This window comes from Zalophus californianus, chromosome 6 (assembly GCF_009762305.2).
Source record: "Zalophus californianus isolate mZalCal1 chromosome 6, mZalCal1.pri.v2, whole genome shotgun sequence".
NCBI lineage: Eukaryota > Metazoa > Chordata > Mammalia > Carnivora > Otariidae > Zalophus > Zalophus californianus.
This window is the reverse complement of record NC_045600.1, coordinates 33,310,367-33,338,299: the sequence shown is the minus strand read 5'-3', so window position 1 is coordinate 33,338,299 and position 27,933 is coordinate 33,310,367. Positions and strand designations below refer to the sequence as shown.

Sequence of the window (27,933 nt, the reverse complement as noted above, 5' to 3'; positions counted from 1 at the left end):
CATTTTAGACTTTCATAACCCATCCCAGAGTTACCCTGTTACATGTAACACATCTTTTTTATTAGCTATAAAAGATACAGGGTTGCATCTGTACTTCATTAGAAAATTTGGAAACAGATTTGAATATATAAATAATTATAGCACTTCTAAACGTTTAATGATTAGAATACTAGTCAACATGATTAGATTAAAAATCTCTCTACAGAAATAAATCATGCTACTACTTTAAATGCTGTGGATTTCTTTGAAACAGGCACTTTTACTGGCCCATGATAAGGTTGCTGAGCAGGAAATGCAGCTAGAACCCTTTACAGATGAGAGAGTTTATGAAAGCGTTGGCCAGTATGGAGGAGAAACTGTAAAAATAGTTCGTATAGAAAAGGCTCGAGATATTCCACTGGTAAGTGCTCCACATCTCTGATCTGAGATCCTTTCTACACAGGGATCTTATGTTTGGCAGGTAGTTGAAGACCCCTTTACATTTCTAGTAGTTTTTCTTTGTTGAGGTTCATTTGCTGGAGTTCTTTTATGGTCTTACTCAGTTGAGAAAAATTTGTTCATCTTTTCTTACCTATAATTTGATGAAAATAATAGCTTGTAAAATAATTACTGAGGAACAAAGAGGGACGAGTTGTCTGCTTCATTATTCTCCTGGCTTTTTAAAGAAACAGTAATTAGAAATTCTGATCTTTGCATTCCATTAATTCTGTTGGAATACAATTCCTTATATGGTTCACATATACTTAGAAGTATGTATTCCTTAATGTTAATATTTGTTTTTTAATGTTTTTTTTAATTTTTTGTTTTTTTAATGTTTTTGTTTTATTATATTCATTTAGCCAGCATTTCTAATGTTTTGTATGTAAAACTTTTTGCAATCTCTTTTCTGTCTACTGTAGTTGCCTTAATTTTCTTTCTTTTATTTTCAGAGAAATAGTCTCGAATCTTCATGTCTCAAATTATGTCTTGAAGAGTGTGGTACATAAAATAAGGACTGTATTTTATGGGCAGTTAATGTAACTAGGTTTTTTTCCCCACCAGAAAAAACAAATTGGGAAAGTTGTAACAAAAATTTGAAATAAAAGTTTAGGAGAAAAATGTTACATACTCTTGTCTACTTTTAAGCCTTATTCTGTACTTCATATTTCCATTTTTTGAATGCATATATTTCAGTTGTGCTTCCAATTTATGTAATAAATACTAGTGTTTAAATACATTTTAATTTAAATTGGTGCAGCTATATTTAATATTTGAATAATAAGCCAGATTATTCATTCCTTAATCATATTTTGAATTTTAAAAAAGGACTTTTATAGTTATAAGTTGTATACACTAATTATATCTAACTATAGTATAACCATTTGACTAGCATCCAGCATATAGAGGACAAATTTGATTTTAGGTCTTCACATTGTTTTTAAAAGTAAGTGCATTTTTCTGTTGTTGTAGACTTCAAAAGTCTGCTTGATTTTAGAATTCAGATGCATACAGCTTGTCGGAAGCAGAAAATGTTGTAAGGAAAATGGTCAACTTTCAAAGCTAATTACCATGCTTACTCTAGTTGTGTAAGTTAGTTTCTTTCTCAAGATAACTGAAGGCTAATATTGTTGAATAGAAAACTTGTAAATGAAGAAATGTTTAATAAAAAAGTACATTTTTATTTTAAATTAGATACTGCCTTTTTTTTAGGGTGCTACAGTTCGTAATGAAATGGATTCTGTCATCATTAGTCGGATAGTAAAAGGAGGTGCTGCAGAGAAAAGTGGTCTATTACATGAAGGAGATGAGGTTCTGGAAATTAATGGCATTGAAATTCGAGGGAAAGATGTCAATGAGGTTTTTGACTTGTTGGTAAGTTGATACAGAAGAGTAACTAACTGGTTCTTAAAAGCTGTTTTCTTTGTTGAAAGACTTCTTAAAAGACTTAAAAATGCAATATTTTAAAAATAATTATTAAGAACACTAGGCAATTTCTAGCCTAAATTTGACATAATATAATTATTTCCACAGTATTTTTTAGTAGAGTTTTATTTTGGTATGATTAGCACTGTTATTTTTTTTATTTTGAGCTTTATTACTACAAGGTATATTTTATTTGCCTTTTGAAATCACTAATATAACTAATTAATTCTTCAACATATATATATTGAGTACCTATTATGTGTTAGCCACTAGGAAAATAGTGACACAACAAAGTCCATGCCATCATTTTTTAAGTTCATTTTTTTAAAAAATTTTCTTCAACTGATTGCTATTTCCTTAACAATATTAGGTAATAGCATGGTATTAATGTACACTGTCCAACATAATAGCCAATAGCTACATGTGCTAGTTATTTAGATTTAAAATTCCGTTCCCCATTCATACTGGCTGCATTTCAGGTGTTTAAGAGCAGTATATAGCAAATGGTTTCCATATTAAGATGTAGATATAGAACATTTCCATCATTATAGAACATTCTATTGGACAGTGCCAATATAATCAGGAAGCCACTTTATAGTTAGTCTTTGAGGGCAATTTATTATCACTTCATATTCTTATTTACAGCATCAGTAGTTACAGTAGAATCTCTCCTATCTGCTGACATTTGTTGAAGAATCTAGAAAACATCCTTATTTTCACCCGCCCTCATTCATTGCTTTGGTAAAGCAGTGTCAGTAGTCATCATTTTTAGGCCTTGTTTTATTGGCTGTTGTCTCTGTTGAGCACTGCTCCCTGCTATGTCAGGACCAGAAGTTGTGATTACTGTTTAGGCTGGAGGTATCTGAACAAGGCAGTCAGTGGTGTACTGGGAAATAATAGCTAACAGTAACATTATACAGTTAGAAAACAGAATGGGTGACAGAGACTGGGTATCTGGGAAGTGGAAATATATTTGTATATTTGCATCACTTTTCTAATCCTGGTCACAATTACTATTTCAAATTCTACTGTGTTAAAATTGATGTTTGCCAGAATAGATAACCCAGAACTGTTCTAGCACTGTGGTGTCTTCCAAACCTTCGCTGTGGGAATCTTCCTTTTTTTTTTTTTTTAATATTTTATTTATTTATTTGACAGAGACACAGTGAGAAAGGGAACACAAGCAGGGGGAGTGGGAGAGGGAGAAGCAGGCTTCCTGAGGAGCAGGGAGCCCAGTGTGCAGCTCAATCCCAGGACCCTGGATCATGACCTGAGCAGAAGGCAGACGCTTAACAACTGAGCCACCCAGGCTCCCCCACTGTGGGCTCTTCCTAAGCTTACACAAAATGGAAGACAAAAACCAAAGACTTCTGGGATAAGTGGCTTTCTCCAGTGGACCAGAATACAGAATGCCACATTTCCTGGGTAGCTCTACTATAATGGAGTCCATGAAAGGTCTAATTTATGCTTCCTGATGAAATGGCATTCATCGTTACCAACTATTTAAAAGGTCTTCTAGGGGATCCAGAATAGTCCAGTTTAGGGAATATTGATCATAACATAACATCATAGAACAATTTTCATAAAGATAGATTTTTAAAATAATCTGATCTTTCTATTGCAGTCTGATATGCATGGTACTCTGACATTTGTTCTGATTCCTAGTCAACAGATCAAGCCTCCTCCTGCCAAGGAAACAGTAGTAAGTGATTTTTTTATGTTCATTATTTATTGTCTGATGTCTACTGTTTATTTAATTAATAAACTTTATTTTTTTAGAGTAGTTTTAGGTTCACAGCAAAATTGAACAAAGTTACCACATATGCATAGTTGCCTCCACTATCAGCATCTTGTATCATTTGTTACACTGATGAATCAATGCTTTCATTGTTTCTCATTAGGATTCACTTTTGTTGTACATCCTTTGGGTTTTGACAAATGTATAATTTATATGTATCCACCAATGTATCATACAGAATAGTTTGACTGCCCTAAAAATCCTCTGTGCCCTGCCTATTCATCACTTCCTCCCCTCCCCGACCCATGGCAACCACTGATCCCCATAGTTTTGCCTTTTCCTTAATGTCATATAGTTGGAATCATACAGTATGTAGCCTTTTCAGATTGGCTTTTTACATGAATGATAAGCATTTAAGTTTCCTCTATGTCTTTTCTTAGCTTTTGGTAGCTCATTTTTTTTAGCTCCAAATAATATTCCATTATCTGGTAATATAATAGTTTATCCACCTACCTACAGAAGAATATCTTAGTTGCTTCCAACTTTTGGTAGCTACCAGTAAAGCTACTATAAACATCCCTCTGCAGGTTTTTTTGTGTGGACATGATTTCATCTCATTTGGGTAAATACCAAGGAATCAAAAACTTAACATCCACACAGAACTTACACATGAATGTTTACTTTTGAGTATTAGAAATGTCACTTTATTTATTTATTAGATTTTTTTTATATATTAGAGAGCACAAGCTGGGGGGAGGGAGAGTAGAGGAAGCAGATGCCCCACTGAGCAGGGAGCCCAATGCGGGACTCAATCCCAGGACCTTGGAATCATGACCTGAGCTGCAGGCAAACGCTTAACTTACTGAGCCACCCAGGCGCCCCTAAAATGTCACTGTAATTATTTCTTACTTTCAAGTAAAAGGTAAATTCAGCAGTTTTTATTTAAAGAAATATTAATATTTCAAATTTATTAAATTCTGAAAAGTAAAAAGTGGAACATACTTTTCTTCCAGAATTTTTATGAATTCTAACTTTTGTCAGAATTTTTCTGTCATTATAGGTCATTTAACTTAAACATACTTAGAGTAGGGTGAAAAAGTGCTTTTAGAAAGTATGCACAACTTTAATTTTAGAATATGTATTGCTCTTTATGTTAAACATTTTTTCAACTAGCTGTACTAACAGACAGACTTAATTATTATACGACCTAACAGTTCCACTCCTAGGTATATATCCAAGAGAATTGAAAACATACATCCTTACAAAAAATCATACATGAATGTGCATAGCAGCATTATTTTATTAACCGGAAAGTAGAAACAGCCCAAATGTCTGCTAGATGATGAATGGAAAGTGAAATGTGGTATATCCATAGAAAGGATTATTATTTGGCAATCAAAAGGAATAAAGTACTGATACATGCTATAACATGGATGAACCTTGAAAAAATTAGGCTAAGTGAAAGAAGCCAGTCACAAATGGCCATGTATTGGTTCATTTATATGAAATGTCCAGAGTTGGTAAATCCATAGAGATAGAAAGTGGTATAGTAGTTCCTTAGGTGTAGGGAAGGGGAGTTAGGAGAGTATGGGAGTGATTCCTAATGAGCATGGGGTTTCCGTTTGGGGTGATAAAAATGTAAAATTGTTTATGGTTGCACAACTCTGAATTTACTAAAAACTCATTGTATACAGTAGTGGCTTTTATAATATATGAATTATTTCTCAGTAAAGTGTTAAAAAATTATAGGCTTCAAAATGAGTTACATGGAAGGCTGATGTATTACATCTGTTGTTAACTTTTACAAAAAACGTAACACTTTGAAAGAGGACACAGTTTCATTTTTTTCCTCAATATTTCATCACAGTTATGCTTTATATTTTGGCTGTCATTCCACATTTTCCTTTTATTCCTTATGGAATATATTGAAGTTGATGTTGCATCTGCAACCTTCCTTCTGTTTAAAGTTCTTTATAAGAAGAAAAATGAGGAAATAGTTTGTCTCTGAATTCCAGCAGCCTCAGTCTCTCTCTATGCCTTTTCCCATGTCTCTCCTGTGAACAAGAGTTTGGATATTAAATATAGTATCATCTGGTTTGTATTTAAAAAAACACTTCTGGCTGCTGTGTAGAAATTGAATTAGTAGAGACAATAATGGAAGCAAGGAGATTTAGGAAACTGAAGTCATCATAAAGTATGATGATGGCTTAAACTAGGATGATAGTGGCAGTGGAGAAAATGGATCAGGCTGTGTTCTAGAAGTAGAGATGGCAGGACCTTGTAATGAACATGGAGGGTGAAGGAAAGAGGAAGAATGCCTGAGCAACTTAACTGGGCGGATCGTGGTGCTGGTTATTACTAAAGGGAGGTCTGAAGGAAAAACAGATTTCGGGAGAAAAATGAAGAGGCCCATTTTCCAGGTTTGAAGGGCATTCAGGTAGACATACTGAGTATATAGAACTCAGTATATCAGGGGTGCATGGGTGGCTCAGTCATTTGGGCATCCGACTCTTGGTTTCGGCTCGGGTCATGTTCTCCGGGTCATGAGATTCAGCCCTGTGTAGGGCTTTGCGCTTGTGGGGAGTCTGCTTGAGAGTCTCTCTTCCCCTCTCCCTCTGCCTCCCCCATGCACTCACACACTCTCTCTAAAATAAACCTTTAAAAAATATATATATATCAGTCTGGAATTCTAAGGAGAGATCTGGGCTATAGTTGTATTTACTGCGGGGAGAGCAGGTCAGAGGAGTAGTCTGTTTATATGTACTTGATGTGTTTGCAAAATTTAAAAATAATTGTTTAAGGATGTTCACATTCACAATTTATAAAGATAACTGGGTTGGAAGGAAAAGTTGAGAACCACTGCTGTCAAATGTATTTACTTTTCTGTTAGAGGTATAAAATGTATTATCCAATTTTCATCTTAATTTTTTTTCTCATTTGGAAGATGATCTGGAATTTTATGAATGCAGTAAGGTTTTATGAATACATATTAGAGATACCAAAAATATAGAAAATTTCAGTGTAGTAGAAGGCCATCCCTTTTCAAGTTAGGGCAGTTGCTGTATTGTTTGCTATTACCTTAAGGTTCATATTTCTGTCTGCTTTCTACTAAGTATCTTTTGGATGTCCCACATACCCCAAACTTCTCATGTAAAAAATGGAAGCAAACAATAAAGATAATCCTTTTTTTTTAAGATTTTATTAATCTATTTGAGAGAGAGAGCACACGCACATGAGCTGGAGGGGGGGCGGGCAGAAGCAAACTCCCTGCCGCTGAGCAGGGAGCCCGACGCAGGAACTCGATCCCAGGACCCTGGAATCATGACCTGAGCTGAAGGCAGACACTTAGCAGACTGAACCACCGAGACGCCCAAAGATAATCCTTCTTGAGTGGGCATTGGGAGGAGCAATCTCAGTTTGGAGGAGGATTTTGAAAACTTTTGCTTGACACTGGAAAGGCTTTTCTTGATGCCATCCTTAAATTTATAGTGTGAGTGAGGGGTAAAGTTTAGGCCAAGCTAAAGGAAGATACACTTTCAAATTCTTTTCTCTTCCACCAATAATTTAAAATTCAAAATAAATCTATAATAAATACAGAAATAAAAATTAAAAAGGAAAATTATTTTGGAGTATTGAATCCCTTAGAAAAGATGTAAATAAATTGATAATTCATTATCTCTTGACTGTATTCCCATCGTTAGGACTTCAAGTGTGAATGGCTTACGAGCTTATGGGTACTAAAAAAAAGGCAAAGAGAAGAATGTTAGGCTGGAAGATAATTGTACTTAATCCTATAATCCTATAATTTGAAATTCAGAAGATTTTGTTTCATTTAGAAAGCAAACACTGTTTTGATCAGTACTGATATTACAGCATTGTTAAACCCGAGTCTTCTGTAAGGGTCAGCATCTCTCCATTTTGAAAAAGGGCTCTGTTGGGGGCTCCTAGGTGGCTCCAACTCTTTATTTCAGCTCAGGTCATGATCTCAGGGTTGTGAGATAGAGCCCCACATGGGGCTCCACACTGGGTGTGGAGCCTGTTTAAGATTCTGTCTCTCCCTCTCTTAAAAAAGTTGGGGGAGGGGGGGCTCTGTTTTCTTTTGTATGGTAAACTAAATTAACCACTAACAGAGTTGGAGAAGAAAGATGGATGAAGATAACTTCTAGCACTAATAAGAATTGATCAGTTAGATTATATGGATAGAAGTCACATAGAGCATGTCAAGGCATTGCTCAGACTTTAACTCAACCAAATGGTTCATCTCCGATGTGAAATAAATTTTGCTCTTAATTTTAGGGGGTACATTTTAAACAGCACTAGATAAACTTATTATATAAGCAAAGCATTTCTCCTCTGTACTCTTCTTCAGCCTACACAGAGAGAGGCTCCATTCCAAACCAGCTAAATCTGTCGACCTTTGGCAAAAGTCATAGACCTAGATATAGCCTCCACAGTGGTCTCATTAGTTTCCCTCAGGGTAGTAGTTCCCTAAAATTTTTAAAGTACATCTTATTTATTTATTTATTTTTAAAGATTATTTGACAGAGAATGCATAAGCACAACAGGGGGAGCGGCAGGCAGAGGAAGAAGCAGGCTCCCCACAGAGCAGAGAGCCCAATGCGGAACTCCATCCCAGGACCCTGGGATCATGACCCAAGCCAAAGGCAGACGCTTAACAACTGAGCCACCCAGGCACCCCTTAGGGTACATTTTAAATGACATTTATAAAACAGTTATCCAAGGAAGCTAGTTAAAATGCAGAATCCTGAAGTCTGAGATACGGCAAAAGAATTTAGTATTTTGATAAACATTCCAGGCAGGTGATCTGAGAACACTTTGAAAATGTGCTGGGTATGGCTTTCAGAAAGTTATTTGATAAAATCATCAATCAGGTGACCAAGTTAGTCTGATTTTACAGATCTCTAAAAGCCTGATAACAAAAATGATCTCTTCACCACCTTAAATAATCCCTGTAATTCCATATTTAGATTTCCAAGACTTTTTTGCTAAAAAGCAACAATTCAAGCAGATTTTGGAAGCGTTGATTGACAGAGATGATAAGCAGTTTTTTGTTAATCCTACATATTAGGTACTTATAGATTATCCTACATCTTATGCCAGGATTACAAAATTGTATGTATATCTCTTTAACCAGTCTCTCAGCTGTGTTTTGACTCTCTGCTACCTTTGTATAACTTTCTAAAATTCACTTTTGGTTTTACCTGGCAGAGTTCTCAAGATTTTAATCAAAACTCTGTTTTCAAATCAAGAAAAAGGCTCGTTAGGGCACTCTATAGTTGGAATGCAGCAGAACACGGTCTAAATGAATGAGTTCTCTTAACCATATTTAACCCAGGAGTGAATACTGTGTGATCCTATTTGTATGAAGTAAAATACTAGGGAAGGTAATCTATGCTTCCAGGAATCAGGATGATGCTTACCCTTGGAGGACGTAGGGTGGTTAGTGACTGAAAGGGGCATGAGGGGCAGTGCTTCTGGGGTGCTGGTGATAGTCTGGTTATTGATTTGGGTCATACAAATCAATATACAGGTATGTTATACAGGTATGTTTCATTTGTGAAAATTCATTGAGCCATACATTTATGATTTTGTGTATTATTGAACTTACGGAGTACATCCATGAAAAGCTACCCCTCAAAACAGACTAGCATGTAAATTCTACATTTTTAACTGGATCATTTTGATTGCTTTACCTCAGTGTTGTTATTTGTATATATTGGGAATTAGATTTCCTCATTTCCTCTTTACGGTAGTAATATATTTTTCTGAAATTGTAAAAGTATTTAATGACACCCTCAAGCATAATTTCTGAAAGAGGCTGCTGCTTTCATGAGAATTCTTAGTTATGCCTTATTATGGAGAGATACATATGTGTATTTATCACTTAGAAAGTATTTTATCAAATTTCATGTCTATCATTGAGAATAGTCGATTTTGTGTTTTAGGAGCTGAAAAAAGATCCTGTCTTCTCATAAAACAGTTTTTGAGGTAGACCAGTATTATCTTTATGATAGGTGGCCTCAGTTTTGGCAAGGGTAAAAGGCTTCTTAGTTAAGGAAAGACAAGTAACAATTGGATAGAAAAGGACTCTGAATTAGAAAATTCTTAGGATGTCAATCAGTTGCTTGGCTCATTGAGCTGCAGTTTAATCTATATGGAGCAGAAATACTCATTGTGTTCAGGTGTTGGATTTCATTAGACAAAAATGGACTACTTAGAAATTTTGGAAATGGCCACATGCCACTTAACCAGATGGGATGAAAATTACAGATGGAGAAGTTCAAAAGAATATTAATATTAATTCCTTTATAACTTCTTAGAATTAAGATGACTTTGTTATATCTTATGGAGGTATACTGGAGGAAAGAATATAAGCAGTAACTTAGCTTTCAAGAAGATTCATGTGAATTCTTAACCTACCTTTAATGCTATAAGTCTAACACATTTTTTGATATGCAAAAATACATTGTTAGCAAAAATTATAACTTGTACCACTAGTTAAATTTCAAAGCCTACAAATAGAACACAACAGGAATTTTTTATCAATTTGATTTAGGGGCGCCTGGGTGGCTCAGTTGTTAGGCGTCTACCTTCAGCTCGGGTCAGATCCCAGGGTCCTGGGATCGAGCCCCACATCGGGCTCCTGCTTGGTGGGAAGCCTGCTTCTCCCTCTCCCACTCCCCCTGCTTGTGTTCCCTCTCTCGCTGGTCTCTCTCTGTCAAATAAATAAAATCTTTAAAAAAAATTAATTTGATTTAGATAATTTTAGCAGTTTGGGGGTGTGATTGTTTATGAACCTAAACACATCCCTTTGAAAGAAACACTGAGAGAAGTCAAAGACACAGTTAACATTGACCGTGTATTCAGGAAGGGATGACAGCACCTGGGAAACAGACCCTCTTCTATGAAAGGGACAGATGCGGTGAGGTTTAGTCTGCCTTTCCGGGTGGTTGTGGTTTAGAAATGACATACCTTATTGCAGAGTCATTGTTTTCAACGGTCAGGAATGGAGGGTGAAGGGGTCTCAGTTACATTCCCTCCTGCTTCTCTCAAGCCTTTGAGGCCCCTGAGCACGTCAGGCTTGTTAGTGGCGAACAGTGCAATGCTCTGCGTACTCTTGTATGGTTTTGTTTCTTTGTTTTTTACTCTTGTACATGTTTGCAGTCAACAGAGAGATGAACTTAATTGAAGAAAACAGAAGCCTGAGAAAATACTGCTGTTACTTAACTAAACCTCCCTGCTTTCAACTCATAATTGCTTTACACTAATGAAAAATTGTAACGTTTTAATGTCTACGCTGAATATTTTGTTATTTTATCATTACTGTTATTTTGATTTTTTACCCTTTTTATCTTTTAGATCCATGTGAAAGCTCATTTTGATTATGACCCCTCAGATGACCCTTATGTTCCATGTCGAGAATTAGGTCTGTCTTTTCAAAAAGGGGATATACTTCATGTCATCAGTCAAGAAGATCCAAATTGGTGGCAAGCCTACAGGGAAGGGGATGAAGATAATCAGCCTCTAGCTGGGCTCGTTCCAGGTAAAAGACAATACAGTAGAACATATTTAAAAGAACATTTAAAATACAAGCCTTCACAGAGAAAAACTCACTTTTTCATGTCTTTTAAAAAAGGATGTAATTACTTTTTCATGCAGTTGGGTCTTTATGTGTATTAATAAGGTTACAGAAAGCTACACATCTTCTGTTTTAAAATCCAAAAGCTAAAAACAAATTTTGTCTATACTCAGTCATATTTCAGAGAATGAGGAATGGGCTTCTTATATTAACTTTAGAGGATGATGCTATACCCTTGATTCTTCACAGTAACAGACATGGGACATTCCTCTAAAATCCCTGGAGTATTGAGTAGCCATCATGTTCTACTTAGTGCTTGCACCAGATATCAATTTGATATCTTCTCATCATGCCAGCCTTAGCCCATAAATATTTAGAACTAGAGTATATTGACTGATGACATTGAGTTTCTGAAAGATGCATTAAGGGGATTTGGGTGATATCATTTGTAAGTCTTTTTATAGGACAAATAAATGGATCCACCTTAATTTGAGTTTGATGATGGTTTTAAGTGTTAGAAGATTTAAGAGGTCATATTGTCCACCTCCCATTTATGTCTACTGCCATTACAACAGTCTACATACGTATGTACTATAAAAATGTGCCATAGAAGTACATGACTTAATGTTTTTAAACATTTTAAAGTGTAACTGATCAAAATTATTGTTCCCTATTTTTTCTGAATCTGTCAAAATCAGATATTTAAAAAAATTTTTTACTTATTTTTAAATTTTAATGCTCTTAAAATTTCCGCTCTCATCATAGTTACTTGTTTTTACTAGGAATGGAATCTGTATAGCTCCTAAAGATAACCTGTTTATCTTTAATACTTCTTATGTATACCAAACTCAGTATTAATGTTTTTGCTTGTGTTCTTATGAAATGCACTAAATTCTACAGATTATCCCAACATAGATGGAATTTGCTTATTGATTTCAAGAAATCCTTGGCTTGATACAAAAAGAACTGGATATAAAAATTTTAAAAGTAGAACTCTAATCCAAATTTTCTAAGTAAAACCACTTTTATCCTCCAGAAAAAATACATTTGATTTTAAGGTAGATATCTGAAAAGAAGATGAAAATCAAAAACCTTGAGAGCCTCCTATATTAAGATCTTAATTCTGACAGGAAAAACATTGTATGTTTTTCATTTATTTATATCACTGGTAGCTTAAAGGTAGAAATAAAAAAAAATCGTTAAAACATACACGTACATATGAAGAAAAAGGGATTGAAAATATTAAATGCAAGGGAATTTGTTGAGTGGTATCTTAAAATCAAAAAGTGATGAATGTTCACATATTTTGTAAAGTTAACTCCTGGAATTAATTTGTTTGATTTGAGATAATTCTAAATGATCCAGAACCAGGATCCAGCATAGTACTTTCCACTTAGTAAGTGCACAGTGAAAGCTTTGTAAAAATTGAACTATTAAATTTTCTAACACTGATTTATTACTTATCTTTTCTGATAGATGATATGTCTATATTCTAGTAATACATGTCCTAGGATTGGTTGATAGTGAGGTTGAAACTTAATACTTTAAACATTTGGAGGCTTATAATCATAGCTGACATACTCTCATATGGTGGCAGAAAGATTTAAAAGGAAATATAAATGAAAAGTTACTTCTGGTATTTTCCACTTGATTAAAGAACAAACTTACATTCTTTTGTCTTAAATTTTACTCTCTTTTCTTCCTGCTATTAAGGGAAAAGCTTTCAGCAGCAAAGGGAAGCCATGAAGCAAACCATAGAAGAAGACAAGGAGCCAGAAAAATCAGGTTAGACCCTTAATATTTGACATTAACGAAAGGTTTCTTGGGTCTCCATCTGGAACTATGTTTAAATTTACGTATCAGGAGGCGCCTGAGTGGATCAGTCGGTTAGGCAGCCAACTCTTGATTTCAACTCAGGTCATCATCTCAGGGTCCTGGGACCGAGCCCCACATTGGGCTCCTCACTCACTGGGGAGTCTGCTTTAGGATTCCCTTTCTCCTTCTGCCCCTCCCCCTGCTCATGCTAGTTCACTCCTTCTCTCTCTCTCTCAAATCTTTTTTAAAAATTTACGTATCAGTTAGAACTGTCAAAAAAGATGTATTCATGGTAAGAGCGATATGAGAGGCAATACTAATTATCTTAGAACTCTAAAGAAAGGACAAGATATAAGAATTAAAGATCATCTGTAATGTGAGACTAATGGAAAATTATAACTATTTCACTGAAAAATAGTTCTATACAACAATAAGTGTTTATAAATTTAAATGGAAAACTGAGTTTTCAATTTGAAATATGTAGCTTTGTTCAAGGAAACAAGTATCACGTTTACAGTTATGCCTTTAATTGTTCAACAGGAAAACTATGGTGTGCAAAGAAGAATAAAAAGAAGAGGAAAAAGGTTTTATATAATGCCAATAAAAATGATGGTGAGTTCAGGCACCGGGCTGGCTCAGTCAGTTGGGCATCCGCTTGATTTCCACTCACGTCATGATCTCAGGGTTGTGAGATCAAGCCCCGAGTTGGGCTCCTCACTGGGCGTGGAGCCTGCTTAAGATTCTCTCTCTCCCTCTCCCTCCGCCCCTCTCCCTCCCACTCCTGCTCTCCCCCCCGCCCAAAAAAAATGATGGTGAGTTCTACTCTTGGATGCAGCTGGATTTATATCTGAAAAAGGTCCATATCTAACACTTGAAAGAAATTAAACTGCTGTTTTCAGGGAGTTATATTTCTAGTCCTGTTTTGCTTCTTAATGTAACATATGCTTAAGAAAGTCATTTCACAGGAAGTATTTTCTTTTGGAATCCTATGAGTAGTGCAGCATTTTGAACTTAGAGAAAAACTGGCATAAAAATTAAAGTACAGTGTGGCATTATATAGTGTTATATTGATAGTTTTCTCTGTTTTTGCTACTTAAATTCTTTGTGAAATTAATACATACCTCTAACAAAATCTAACAATATGGTTGTATTTTAAGTAAAAATGAGTATTTTGTCCACAATAACTCATGTCACTGAGGCAACCCATTCCACAGAACCTGCTACCTGCTGGCTGAGTCAGGCACATACAGTTTTTTATTACTAAAATTAAAAAAAAATTTTAAGTGTAGCATCTTTTCTTATCAAAGACTCTAATAACATGGGGCTTGTATTCCCAAGTGGCAGCAGTCTGCTGGACCTGAGTGATGACTGTTGTCTTTTAGTGAGAGAGACACACTTAGTTCAACTATCTTAGTTCAACAGTTTCCACCACATCCAGTTATTATAAACTCAACCTGATTTTACTGCTTTTCTCAGTACCTTCTTGGTTGGTCCTTATGTGCATTAGAATTTGCTATCCCTGCTTTGGTTCTTGTCAGAAAGAAGCCAAATAAATAAAGCAAAGGCACTCCTAACAATTTATAAGGCTTATTCTCTCAATACCTTCAGATATTTTTTTTAGGCAGCATAAATTAAACATGAAAATAAAATGTTACAGATTATTGAAAAATTCCATTTAAAACTAAATCTGAGATTCAATCTACTTTTTTCCCAAAATAAACATCCTTAATACTAATTGAAACATTGTATAGCTAAGATTTATTGAATTTTTAATCCTTTCCTCTGTATTTGGGTAAGTGATTAATATGTTCCTTCATTCTTTGAAACACACTAAACTGGTTCTGCTCTAATAGCTATTATGCTACAGAAAACCTGCAAATCCGAAGCTTACAGATGTATAACTAAGTCTTTATAAATAAAAGTGCTGTCATAATCTGTACATGTTACAAGAAAGAACTCTGATTTTTCAGAGGGCACAGCATTTTGGGAAGGGCAGGAATTACATTGCTTTTCATAATGGTGTCATCATAATGAATATTTTTATTAATAATAACAACTATCATTTATAATAACCATTCTCTTCCAGGGGCAGTAACTTTATGCTTTAGATACCTCATTTTAGGTCTCACAATAAATTCCTTGAGATTATAGATTAATAAATTGAAGTTCAGATATTAAAGATCTGCTTAAGTTCTTAAAGCTAATAGAGAGCTAGAATTTAGACAAATACAGTTTGAGTTCCTACTGTGCACTCTGTGCTAAGCACTGGCAAGACTGAGATGATTGCCTGCCCCCAACGGAACTTACAGCTGAGTGTGATTATACATCTGTGCTCCTTCCTGGTCAGGGGAAGTAATAGGAGTGGGAAGATGGCAGGCTGCTCGTTGTCTGGCTTTGTCTCTTACCACTTGACAGCTCTGATTTCATCTGGATTATGGGCTTTAGGAATGTTATCCCACCTGTCACAATTTATACCTCTTGTTGAATCGTGACATCAGGTTAGTATTCCAAGTTTGGATAGCACAAACTGATTTCAAGTTCTATAATCACAGAAGAGTGTTCCTACTTTCTCTGATAACACTAGTTTGTAGCTACTATTTTAAATATTTGTCTATGCCAGGAATTGTGCTTAGCATATATATTGTGTCTGATCCTTAAACCAACCCCCTAAGTATAGTATTAGTATCCCCGTTTTACAAAAATGACAGACCATATTCTCATTAGTTCCTCCCCTGGTGCCCCACCCTCTGTCAGAGTATGGGCTGCCAACTAGCTATTTTACAGTACAAGCAGTACAAGTAGTTTTATTGTATTAAAACATTCAAACTACAAAAAATGAGAAGCAATAAACGCTTCTAGAAGGATTAATACATCGTCTGATTTATTTTCATAGTATTGGGAAGTATATATTGATATTGGAAAATATTCATATAATCCTACCCAGTTATTACTTACCTTGATTCAAAAAGTTAAGCGTTTTTAATAATAAATTGTGCTTCTTTCCAATTGTTTTGGAAGATCTATATCTTTATAACATGGCAATCATTCTGTCTGAAGGGCTTAACTTTTTCTTTTTCAAAGATTATGACAATGAAGAAATCTTAACTTATGAGGAAATGTCACTTTATCATCAGCCAGCAAATAGGAAAAGACCTATCATTTTGATTGGTCCACAGAACTGTGGCCAGAATGAATTGCGTCAGAGACTCATGAACAAAGAAAAAGACCGCTTTGCATCTGCAGTTCCTCGTAAGTTTGGATGCATTCTCATTTTCCTGTGCTTTTCAGTTGACCACCTTAGAACCTAACTGGAGGGAAATTTTTCATCCAATTCATCAAAACAGTTTTGCCCAGGAAAGAGGAACTTTGTTTTAATAAAATCTTTTGAAAATTTGTAACTCAAGATAGTGATTATTGAGAAACTTCAGTTTTTCCTATGGTACTAATTATTTTCTAAATGAATTTCAATTTGGGCTTCTTACAATTCCCTGTTCAATATGGAATCAGCTCCTGGTTTTTTAAACTGATGCAGAAGACAAAAATTTAGACCTAATCTCTGAACATAGAAGTTCTGTTTAGATTATATAATACCTGGGGGGTGGGGAGGATTAAAAAAAAAAATCTTTGTGGAAATAAACTTTAGGAAAAGATGAGTGGCAGTGTTTTAAATGTCAGAAGTAATTTAAAGTGTAAGCATAACATGTGTTAAGGCAATTAAATATAACTATTATTAAGATATTAAAACATTTTTGTTCATTTCTCAGTCTAGAAATAAAATGAATCAGTGTTAAACACATGGGCTCTTAAGATTTCCTCAGTTCATCTTTTTACATTTCATCTGTATTACAAAATTGAAATTTTCCCTGACTAGCAGAATTATCCCCCAACCTTACTCTGATCCATGCCCATTATTTTTACCTGATTTTGTTTGCCTAGATACAACTCGGAGTAGGCGAGACCACGAAGTAGCAGGTAGAGATTACCACTTCGTATCACGGCAAGCATTTGAGGCAGACATAGCAGCTGGAAAGTTCATCGAACATGGTGAATTTGAGAAAAATTTGTATGGAACCAGCATAGATTCAGTACGGCAAGTGATCAACTCTGGCAAAATATGTCTTTTAAGTCTTCGTACACAGGTAAATAAAGTTCTCATACATTTTTTCCCCCACTGATCCTCTATGTTTTTTAATGGACAAAAGAGCTTAGTCTCTACTGTTTCAGTTATAAACATTTGATTTAAGAAAAGTATAAATTACTAAATGCCTTCAGAATTCCTTATATTACTTGGGCTAACATATTTATCAAAGCACATTGTTCTTAATGTTTTTAGATAGAAAAGGGCATGTTCCTGTAATCCCTGTTTTGGTAGAGTGCTTCAGTTTAGGAACACATGGTCATGCAATGGCAAAGGCAGGATCAAAACCAGTCTCCTAATTCAAACAGTCTGCTTTCTTTCGGGTGTACTTTTCCAGAAGGTGTGTAGGGTGTGTGTGTGTGTGTGTGTGTGTGTGTGTGTGTGTGTGTGTGTGTGTGTGTGTGTGTGTGTGTGTACTTTTCCAGAAGGTGTGTAGGGTTGTGTGTGTGTGTGTGTGTGTGTGTGTGTGTGTGTGTACTTTTCCAGAAGGTGTGTAGGGTGTGTGTGTGTGTGTGTGTGTGTGTGTGTGTGTGTGTGTGTGTGTGTGTGTGTACTTTTCCAGAAGGTGTGTAGGGTTGTGTGTGTGTGTGTGTGTGTGTGTGTGTGTGTGTACTTTTCCAGAAGGTGTGTAGGGTTGTGTGTGTGTGTGTGTGTGTGTGTGTGTACTTTTCCAGAAGGTGTGTAGGGTTGTGTGTGTGTGTGTGTGTGTGTGTGTGTACTTTTCCAGAAGGTGTGTAGGGTTGTGTGTGTGTGTGTGTGTGTGTGTGTGTGTGTGTGTACTTTTCCAGAAGGTGTGTAGGGTGTGTGTGTGTGTGTGTGTGTGTAGGGGTGTGTGTGTGTGTGTGTGTGTGTGTGTGTGTGTAGTTTCTCTTGCGTTTAGACCCTGGCTGCTTTCAGGTGTACTTTTGTGTGTGTGTGTGTGTGTGTGTGTGTGTGTGTGTGTGTGTGTAGTTTCTCTTGCGTTTAGACCCTGGCTGCTTTCAGGTGTACTTTTCCAGAACTGTGTGTGTGTGTGTGTGTAGTTTCTCTTCTATTCTCCTTGCGTTTAGACCCTGGCACATGGTAACATTACTGCTTTATTTCTACTTCCTCCAAAATGGATTTTGAATATGGTTATTTATAATCTTTATGTGATCTTATTAGAGGATATTTTAGCATCACAGTTGTAGACCTTCAATATCATTCATTTTTATTTCATTATATAAACAGGGTAAGCTAATTTTGTGTGTTTGTGTGTTCCAGGTACACAATATATTCTTACAGTGAATGGTGGGATCTGGAAATACTGTGAATTGTTTGTTACACAGATGTTTGGAAACACTCATAGGCGATTTTTTTTTTAATTTTTTTTAACTTTTTTTTAATTTATTTATTCATGAGAGACAGAGAGAGAGAGAGGCAGAGGGAGAAGCAGGCTCCCAAGGAGCAGGGAGCCCAATGTGGGACTCGATCCCAGGACCCTGGGATCATGACCTGAGCCGAAGGCAGACGCTTAACCATCTGAGCCACCCAGGCGCCCCCGATTTTTTTTTTTAAATGACATTATTATTCCAAGTATATTATTGGGAAGTAGTTAAATAATGAAAATTATTGTAAATATCCAAAATATCTTTTGTTTAAATAGTCCTTGAAGACTCTCCGGAATTCAGACTTGAAACCATATATTATCTTCATTGCACCCCCTTCACAAGAAAGACTTCGGGCATTATTGGCCAAGGAGGGCAAGAATCCAAAGGTAAAGTTATTATAGTGTTGTACTGTTCCATTGAAAGTAAACATGAAACAGTCATGACATAACATGTCACAGTGCTTAAAAGCTATATCAGCTTGAGCTTTCAAACTGATTATTCTTTCTGCCATATCACTTTTCCCAAAATTGCTGTTGTTGCCTCTGGCTGGACTGTGGCAGCTCTCCAAAGCAGGGGCCTTCTCTCGTTCCCCACACATTCCCCATAGCTACCCCAAATGTATGGTTACCTTTGGCATTCCTTGAAACATCCTTAATCTTCTTCACATGGGTCTGTGTTATTTCCAGTAGGGATTACGTAACCCCCTGCCCTCTACTCCCAAGAAAAAAGTTCTCTGCAGATTCTTAGGAATTACCCACTTTTTTCTGCAGATACTCTGCATATGTAGGGAGCCACAGTTGGGTGCTCTTGCTTTTCTCTGATTGAAATTTATGTTCTGTTTGTCTTCTCCCTTTGGTCTTCTCACATGATCTGAAACGGTAAATTTTTTAAAAATTATTTTAGATGCTGGACATGGTTGAGGGTAGTTCAATTTTACTAAACATTATTAATAATAAAATTATATTAATGTGTTAATCCGAAAGCATTGACTTTATTTAAATGTGTGAAATGAAAACTGTCAAGTGACTTACTATATTGAAGTAACAAATACTTTTTCTTGTTTTTTGCTGATTTCTTAAATATTTCTGTTTTTCAGAGGAATCATTCAGTTCTCATTTCATTTGCTCTCTCTAAATCTCTTTAAAAGCCATAAGCACACATCGTAACACACTTCTTTATAAGATCCTTAAAAGTCAGTAAAAGCATATCACTCCTTTCCCATGGTTCTTGGCTGTACACCATAGCCACCAACCCTCTTTCTTCTTCCCCAAGATAGATCTTTTTCCATTATCGATCTACTTATATTTCTTATTCAGTCTATGTATGAAGGTTGTATTTTTAATGTCTTAGGCAATAGACAATCAGGGATTTTCCCATCCTACATGATGAGCCTTAATTCTGGTTGCTTTGTTTAGGCTAAATAGGTCGGCTGGCTAAAGTAGTGTTCACAACACCCTTTTCCATGTTTGCAACCAAAAAAAAAAAAAAAATGAGACATGGTCACTGGCTGTTCTTGAGGGGGATCACAATAAAGAAAACAAAACTATGAAACTAAGTGCCCAGTAACTACTTTGGTAGACCACAAATACCATGGTTGTTTAAGGAAAAGGATGGACTAGAGTGGACTTCCTCCTATTTGTTCAGCCTAATTTTTCTATTTTCTAATATGCACTTATTTTGTTATGTTTTTCTTCTCCAAGGATTTAGTATCATGCAAGGGCTATACACCATTCCAAAACAGGTTAGGCAACTTTCTTTGGGTTGGTAGTCTCAGATAGTGTTCTCACGGGATTATTTATCCTATTATTTATTTTGAATTAGCTATCCCTAATTGAGTAAGGTCTAGAAAGATACCAATTAATACATATTTTTAGAGGAAGAACTTAATCAGTACCAAAATGGTTTAAAACTTTACAGTATGCTTGATTTTCTAATGAGAATTCTCTAATTTTTAAAAATTAACTTCATTGAAATTATTTTATATACAATAAAATGCGTGCGTTTTATTCAGTGAGTTTTGGCAAAACGTATACCTGTGTCACTGCCATGCCAGTTGAGATTTAGAACATTTTCATCACTCTAGAAAATTCTCTCATGCTTCTTTAAAGTTAACACCCCTCCATTCTTCCCTAGGCAATCACTAATTTGCTTTCTGTCAGCATAGATTTTTGTCTGTTCTAGAAGTTCATATAAATGGAACCATAGAGTTTAAGTTTGCAGATATCTGGCTTTTGATCAGCATAATGTTTTTGAGATTCATCAACGTTGCGTCTAACAGTAGTAGTTCATACCTTCGTATTGCTGAGTGGTATACCATGAGCTAAGTATATCACAATATATTCATCAGTTAAAAATTTGGGTTGTTTCCAATTTTGAGCTGGTGTGATTAAAGCAGCTGTAAACATTCATAGTCTTTTGGTGGACATCTATGTTTTTGTTTCTCTTGAATTGCTGGATCAAAGGGTAAGTGTATATTTTAACTGTATAAAGCTGCCAAACTGTTTTTAAATCCGTTTGATTCCATTTGTTCCCACTTTGGTTCCATTTGTTCCACATCCTTACCAGATTTTGCTTTTGTCGGTTTGTTAAGAATTTTTGCCATTCTAGTAAGTGTGAAGTGTTATCATTAAGGTTTTCATTTGCATTTGCCTGATGACTAATGTATCTTTTCATGTAGTTATTTAGGCATATTCTTTTATGAAATGTCTTTTTTTTTTTAATTGGGTTGTTTTCTTACGGAATTTTAAAAATTCTTATATATATTCTGGATATAAATATTTTCTCAAAATCTTTATCTTTTTTAATGATATGTTTTGTGTTTTGAAGATCAGAAGTGTTTTAGAGAAGCACACTTTTTTTTCTTATGGTTAACGATTTTTGTGTACTGTGTAAAAAAACTTGCCTGCCCCAAGATTATAAAGATTTTATCCCATGTTTTCTTGTAAAACCTTTCTCGTGTTAGCTTTTACTTTTAGGTCTATCATCTCTCAAACTAATCTTTTTCAGTGTGAAGTAAGGGTGGTGGTTGGTTTGGTGTTTTTTGTTTTTGTTTTGTTTTATAACACATATGGAGGATATTCCATTGCTCTAGCATCATTTCTTGAAAAAGACTATCCTTTTTCCCATTGAATTACATTGGTACCTTTTTTAAAAATGACCTGGCCAAATATGTAGCAGGAAGCAGGGTGGGGATTATTTCTGGACTCTATTCTGTATTTATGCTAATATCACAGTCTTGATTACTGCAGCTTTATTATAAATCTCAAAAAACAGTCATAAAAAGGAATGAAGTACTTATACATGATACAACATGGACTAACCTTGCAAACACTGTAAGTGAAAGAAACCAGTCACAAAATACCATATATTGTAATGATTCCGTTTTATGGGATGTCCAGAATAGGCAAAACTATAGGGACCTAAAGTAGATTAGTGGTTGCTTAGGGCTGGGGTTGGGAGAGAACGGGGAGTGGCTTCCTATAGATATGGGGGTTTTGGCTGGGGAGAGGGAGATGAAAACACTCTAAAATTGTGTTGATTGCACAGCTCTGTGACTATAGTAAAAACAGTTGAAATCATTCACTTTAAAACAGGTGAATTGTAAATGAATTCTATCTCAAGAAAGCCATTACCAAAAAAGAAAAATCCCAGCAGGTGTTTCTATAGAAAGTTAAAAGATGATTTTTAAAATTTATATGGAAATTAAAAGGAATAACTAAAACACTTTAGAAGAAGAACTAAGTCAGTGGTGGAGGGGCACCTGGGTGACTCAAGTCAGTTAAGTGTCCAACTCTTGGTTTGGATCAGGTCATGATCTCAGGTCATGGAGTGGAGCCCCGTGTCAGGCTCCACACTCAGCAGGAGTCTGCTTGAGATTCTCTCTCTCCTTCTGCCTCTCCCCCCCCGCCACCCGCCCTGCTCTCACATGTGCTCTCTCCCTCTTAAATAAATTTTTTTTTAATTTTTTTAAGATTTTATTTATTCATTTGACACAGGAGAGAGCAAGCATAAGCAGGGCGAGTGGCAGGCAGGGGAGAAGCAGGCTCCCTGCTAAGCAAGGAGCCCGATGTGGGGCTCAATCCCAGGACCTGGGGATCATGACCTGAGCTGAAGGCAGCCGCTTAACCGACTGAGCCATCCAAGGGCCCTCAAATAAATAAATCTTAAAAAAAAAGTTGGAGGCCTTTTGTCTTTAATTTTATTATTTGTCTCTTTTCTATTTAATTGACTTATACTTTGGCTTTAATTTGCACTTGCTCTAGTTTCTGAAGAAAACTTAGATCTTTACGTCTTTTTTTTGTTTTTAAGATTTTATTTGACAGCACAAGCAGAGGGGCAGCAGGGAGAGGGAGAAGCAGGCTCCCTGCCGAGCAGGGAGCCCAATGGGGTGCTCAGTCCCGGGACCCTGGCATCATGACCTGAGCCAAAGGCAGACACTTAAACGACTGAGCCACCCAGGCGCCCCTCTTTTCTAAAACGAAGTTATAAATTTCCCTCTAAGCAGTTCCTTAGTTGCATCCTACAAATTTTGACATTATGTTTTTTCTCATTTTTCTCATGTCTTTTCTCATGTTTGTCATTTTCTTCTTGAACAGATGGGTTATTTAGAAGTATGTAATTTCCACAGATTGGGAGATTAAAAAAATATTTTACTGATTTATAATTCCACTGTGGTCAGAGAACATAGTCTATAAAGATGTGAATCTTTCAGAAATGTTCTCAGCCTTATTTTATGACCCAGCATCGGTTCTGTCTGGGTGCACGTTCCATGCACACTGGTAAGAGTGTACAGAGGGCAGTGTATCTTACTGCCTTTTTATTCCACTTATGTTTCCTCTCCTTTGGTATTTCCAGTAGTGCTTTTTATCATACAGTAGAAGTGTTGAATAAAAACAAGTCCTCAATTTTAACTCTATGAAATTGTGCTAATCAGGAAAGTGACGGTGTTCTCACTGGATGCAGAATGTAAATAATCAGTTAATCTGATTGTACTCTGAATCTCTCTGCTAGAATGGGGGCCTGAGAGTGGTACACTGATAGTATGAACTGTTACAGTCAATTTGGCCTGTAGGCCAGTTTTTTCAGTCCAGAACTTTTTGAGCAAAAACAATTTTGTTTATCTTAGTCATGAATTGTAATTTGAAAAAATAGGAAATTATAAGCCATTTTAGCAAAAGACAAAATAATGCCTTAAATTTGATAAAAACTAGGTGGGTTGGTTCTTTATGTGAATCTCTGTGAGATGTAGGGCTTTACATTTTAACTCTAGCACCACAAATTTTAGATTCTGTTTTGACTTCTGGAATGTTCTTTAAGTAGTCTTGAGATTTGAGTAGACCTAAGCTTTAGCAAGAATGTTACAGTGTGTTCAGTTATAATGGTGTAATAGAGTCCCCTAGGAAACAAAGGATTCTGTGTACCACAGCCAGATGCACAACATTCCAGAATGAAAATTAGCCACACAAGAAACTGCCTCAGGACAGGCCGGAGCTGTCGTATTTTTAATGTTTTCCTACTGTTAAAGAAGGTCAGCCAGCTGAATAAGTTGTTTTGTATTGTGGGTCCAATATGGTATTGGTGTGTGACTTTTATATCGGAGACATTTGGACTTGAGTTAGTCCTCTTCATTGATGGGTGATTTGGGGGCAGTTTTACTTTCTTGAACACATGTCCCTGGTAATCAGAGGATTCTGTGTAAGTTTCACACCCTACCTTACTACCTGCTCATCTGTGTGAAACAGCTGTTTCCTTTACCCAGTGTTTTAAAGTAGCCTGCTCTGTATCATTTCCCAAACTCTTCTTAGAATACTTTTTTTGCATCTTTAAAACCTACTTGGTGTACTGAAAACAGAGAAGCAGTTTACAGCCAAGTTAATTCCCCCAGAACATTAGATTATTAAATCTTGGGTTGACCGGGAGTGTTTTCATAGAAGGATACCCATTCTATTGATCCCTTTCTTTTCCCATAATGTTTACCCTGCTTAACTCTGTAATAGATCTAAAGGACAGCAGATCTTTATAAATCCAAGAGTAGATGGCACTTTGGGTCCTACCAACCTTGCTTCAACCTGAAAGTTTCACTCTGCATTTCAAAGATGTTATGTTTTTAGGGAAAGGTTATGATGTTCTAAAATGCTTGAAAACAAATGTTTGTAGGGAATTCTAAGTAACAGTCTGCCTTGAAGCCTCTGGTGAGTAAAACAGAAATACATGAAAACCTGAGTAGCAGTATAAACAGGTTATATTGAGTCCCTGAAGACACCAAAGGATGATAATCACCGAGGCCATCACAGGGTTGAAGAGGAGCTCCTGAAGTGGCATATTTTGAGAGACAGCAAACAATAGAAGGCCATTTTTTTGTTCTTCAGTCATCGCTGACTCACTGTATATTTTGGTAAGGAATGGCATTACCTCAGTTTTTGTCTTGTCTTTCCAGCCTGAAGAGTTGAGAGAAATCATTGAGAAGACTAGAGAGATGGAACAGAACAATGGCCACTACTTTGACACAGCAATTGTGAATTCAGATCTTGATAAAGCCTATCAGGAACTGCTTAGGTTAATTAACAAACTTGATACTGAACCTCAGTGGGTGCCATCCACTTGGCTGAGGTGAGGGAAACACCCATTCTATGATATGATTGGACTTGATCTGGCAAACTGCCACTAGGAAGAGAGCCCTGACACTTCAGCAAGACCCTGAGGTGGCAGACCAAATAAGCTGTAGACCTGTTCTTTGATCTCAAACGAGTGAGAAAATTCCCTTAGGCAATTTGTGCATAGCAGTCTTTATTCTCCGTACATGGCTTTAGAGGTTCTTGCCTCCTCTGGGGATTCTAAATGGAAGCTTTCAACAGACCAGTTCCATTTTATCCATGTAAAAACCTTTTAATTGTTTTCACCTAACTAAATCTTTTCTGCCTGGTCCTATTTCCATGAAAAAACTTGTCTGTATATGCACAGTGGTCCATGTCTCACATAGTTAAAGTACTGATGCTATTTAACAGTTAACTTAAAGGACTTCATGGCGGGGGGTGGGGGGGGCTGTGCTTCTGTGTACTGGGCAGGACAGTATTTGGTTAGAAGGCTGGTTTTGTCATCAGAAATATTTTCCTAAAATGTAAAAAAAAAAAAATGGCACCACTTTGGTCTCAAGCTACTGTTAGGCTTGAATTCATTTGTGTGTCTTTTAATTCTAAGACATTCCGTTAGAAACACGTTTTTTAGCTCAGACTTTGTGGATCAGATTTCACTGCACACTCAACAGATTCTGATCTAGTTAAATATATATAGCATATGCTGATTTTTTTAATGATTTTCTGAAGTTTTTGCTTAAATTATCACAAGTGATTCTATAACCTTGCTTCCTTCTCTGATCTGCATAGTACAATAGAATGTGTAAGTAACACTTTCATGAATGGCAGATGGTCATATAAACTTAGTTTTTTCCTCATGATGCAAATCGTTTTTCATATATGAGAGGACATAGCACATTTGACAGTTTTGCATTTTTATATATGAGCACGGTATAATTTGATGCCTGTGCCATATGTAAGTAATAAACTGGAATTCTGGGATAAACATAGCTGCTGTGCTGTATACTAATATTTACTAGGTGACCAATGGTCATTGATAACACTCATTCAGCATTGGAGTAAAATTATATCCAAGGGGAAATACTGTAACAATTGACTTTGAGATCACAAGGAAAGGATGACCTGAAAGTCATTTGAACATTATAGGAAAAGAACATGGGGGGTGAGGGGGGAGTTAAGCGTGCAGAAGCAGCTTTTTATCCTATCAAGTTCTGCCTCTTAATGACCAGAATGCAGTGGCTTTGCTCAATCATAAATGTTTAAGCTAATGGGGTCTTCATACTGTTTCTGTAGCTGCAGCTATAAAATTCAACTTCTGCAGTTGGCACGGAAAGTTAATTTGTAGTCTTTTCAAGCCTTCAGGGATGGTGTGATGTGTGTCAAATGACCTCAAATGTGAATGTCTTTTATTTTTATGACTTTAGCTACAGCATTACCTGTTCCCAAAGCTAAACACTGGAATAACATGGAGTTGTCACTTAATTTAACGTAAGCAGTTGTTGTAAATGAGTAGTTTGTCTCGTTGTTGTGTATATATTTGATTTCTATGTAATTTTACTTGAACAAATGTAGATAGTATATGTTGCCTTTTCTGTTCAAATCTGCATGGCCTTGAAGTCGGCTGCAATGTGTCTTACATGGAAATACTTTCAAGATAACCGTTCCTTAGGAAGAAAGTAACATTCCTGGGTCAGGGGAAGGAATGCCATCCTATCTTTTCAGATCTGAAACACTCCAGTTTAGGACAGAGAAAACCAAGGAATATTAGCACTTAATCTTTTCAGTTTTCCATTTTACTTTCTCTTAAGGAATGAAAGGTAGTCTATGGTAGACAATGGAGTTTTATGAGCTGCTTTTCCTAAGGGACAACTGCTTTCGGCCCTAAGATCTAAAACGTTGGCAGTTGAAGTAGCTATGGGCCGGTTCCTGAGTTATCCTGCAGGCCGTAGAGCCACGCGAGGGCCATGTGCTTTCACAGGCACATCCCCTACACCAAGGCACATGCCATGTCCTAGTATACTTAGCTGACAAAGAGATTTTGGGGGTCAGTGAAATCCTGCAGTTCTCTCCTTATCAGCAATGGGAGAGGGACAGAAATGTTTATGTCCCAAACTTTTCTCCGTCTCAGTGACATGGATGTGTTGATATTCAACACAGTCCCTAAACAAAGTGAAAACTTAGTTGTTGACCTCCTTAAAAAAAAAAAAAGAAAAAAAGCCTTGCTATACACCCAATTGCCCGGCCGCTCTGGCCAGTTCCGTTTCCTGTCCTTTGTGGCTCTGATTGGAGACCCCGGTGTGGGGGAGGTCTTAACCACTTACAGGAATGATGGCAATAGCTAATAAAATGCACAGTAGTTTAAATAAGGAAATACCTTCCTTTGCTAAATTTTCGTAAGTCAGAACAAATGGAAAAGAATAGTATTTAGACTAATTCAGATTTGCTTTATGTGAAAAATGTAGTATCTGAATTTTCTTTTCCCTTTTCTCATGGCCTAAGGAATAAGTATTGATAAGGAATAATTTGAATGTAGATTTGTGAATGTGTATGGAAACTATAAACCAGGGATTTAGCCTTAATAAAAGGTAACCTTTCTGACATGTTAATCCCCCTTTGTACTCTTACCTTGTATCTGCACTGTTCTCGAGTTGTCATACTGCACACCGTATTGTAAAAACAAAGTAAAATTATATTTCAAATAAAACCATTGAGTACGTTCCGTGTTTACATCCTCTGCTAGTCAAGGTTTCAACTCACCTAACCACTCGGTCTGCAAGTTTTTGCCAGAAATAAGTCCA

At 36.2% G+C, this 27,933-nt stretch overlaps 1 protein-coding gene across 1 annotated transcript in view; it reads left to right on the top strand.

Annotated features, from left to right (window-relative positions):
* MPP5 (membrane palmitoylated protein 5) overlaps positions 1-27,856 on the top strand; it is a 70,258-nt gene extending 42,402 nt beyond the window's left edge. Inside the window, 10 exon segments of the mRNA XM_027570191.2 lie at positions 254-400; positions 1,690-1,851; positions 3,527-3,604; positions 11,021-11,204; positions 12,954-13,025; positions 13,596-13,667; positions 16,137-16,304; positions 16,992-17,194; positions 18,818-18,928; positions 24,979-27,856. Coding sequence (XP_027425992.1) covers positions 254-400; positions 1,690-1,851; positions 3,527-3,604; positions 11,021-11,204; positions 12,954-13,025; positions 13,596-13,667; positions 16,137-16,304; positions 16,992-17,194; positions 18,818-18,928; positions 24,979-25,155 — 1,374 coding nt within the window. The 3' untranslated portion in view covers positions 25,156-27,856.
* The last annotated feature ends 77 nt before the right edge of the window (positions 27,857-27,933 follow it).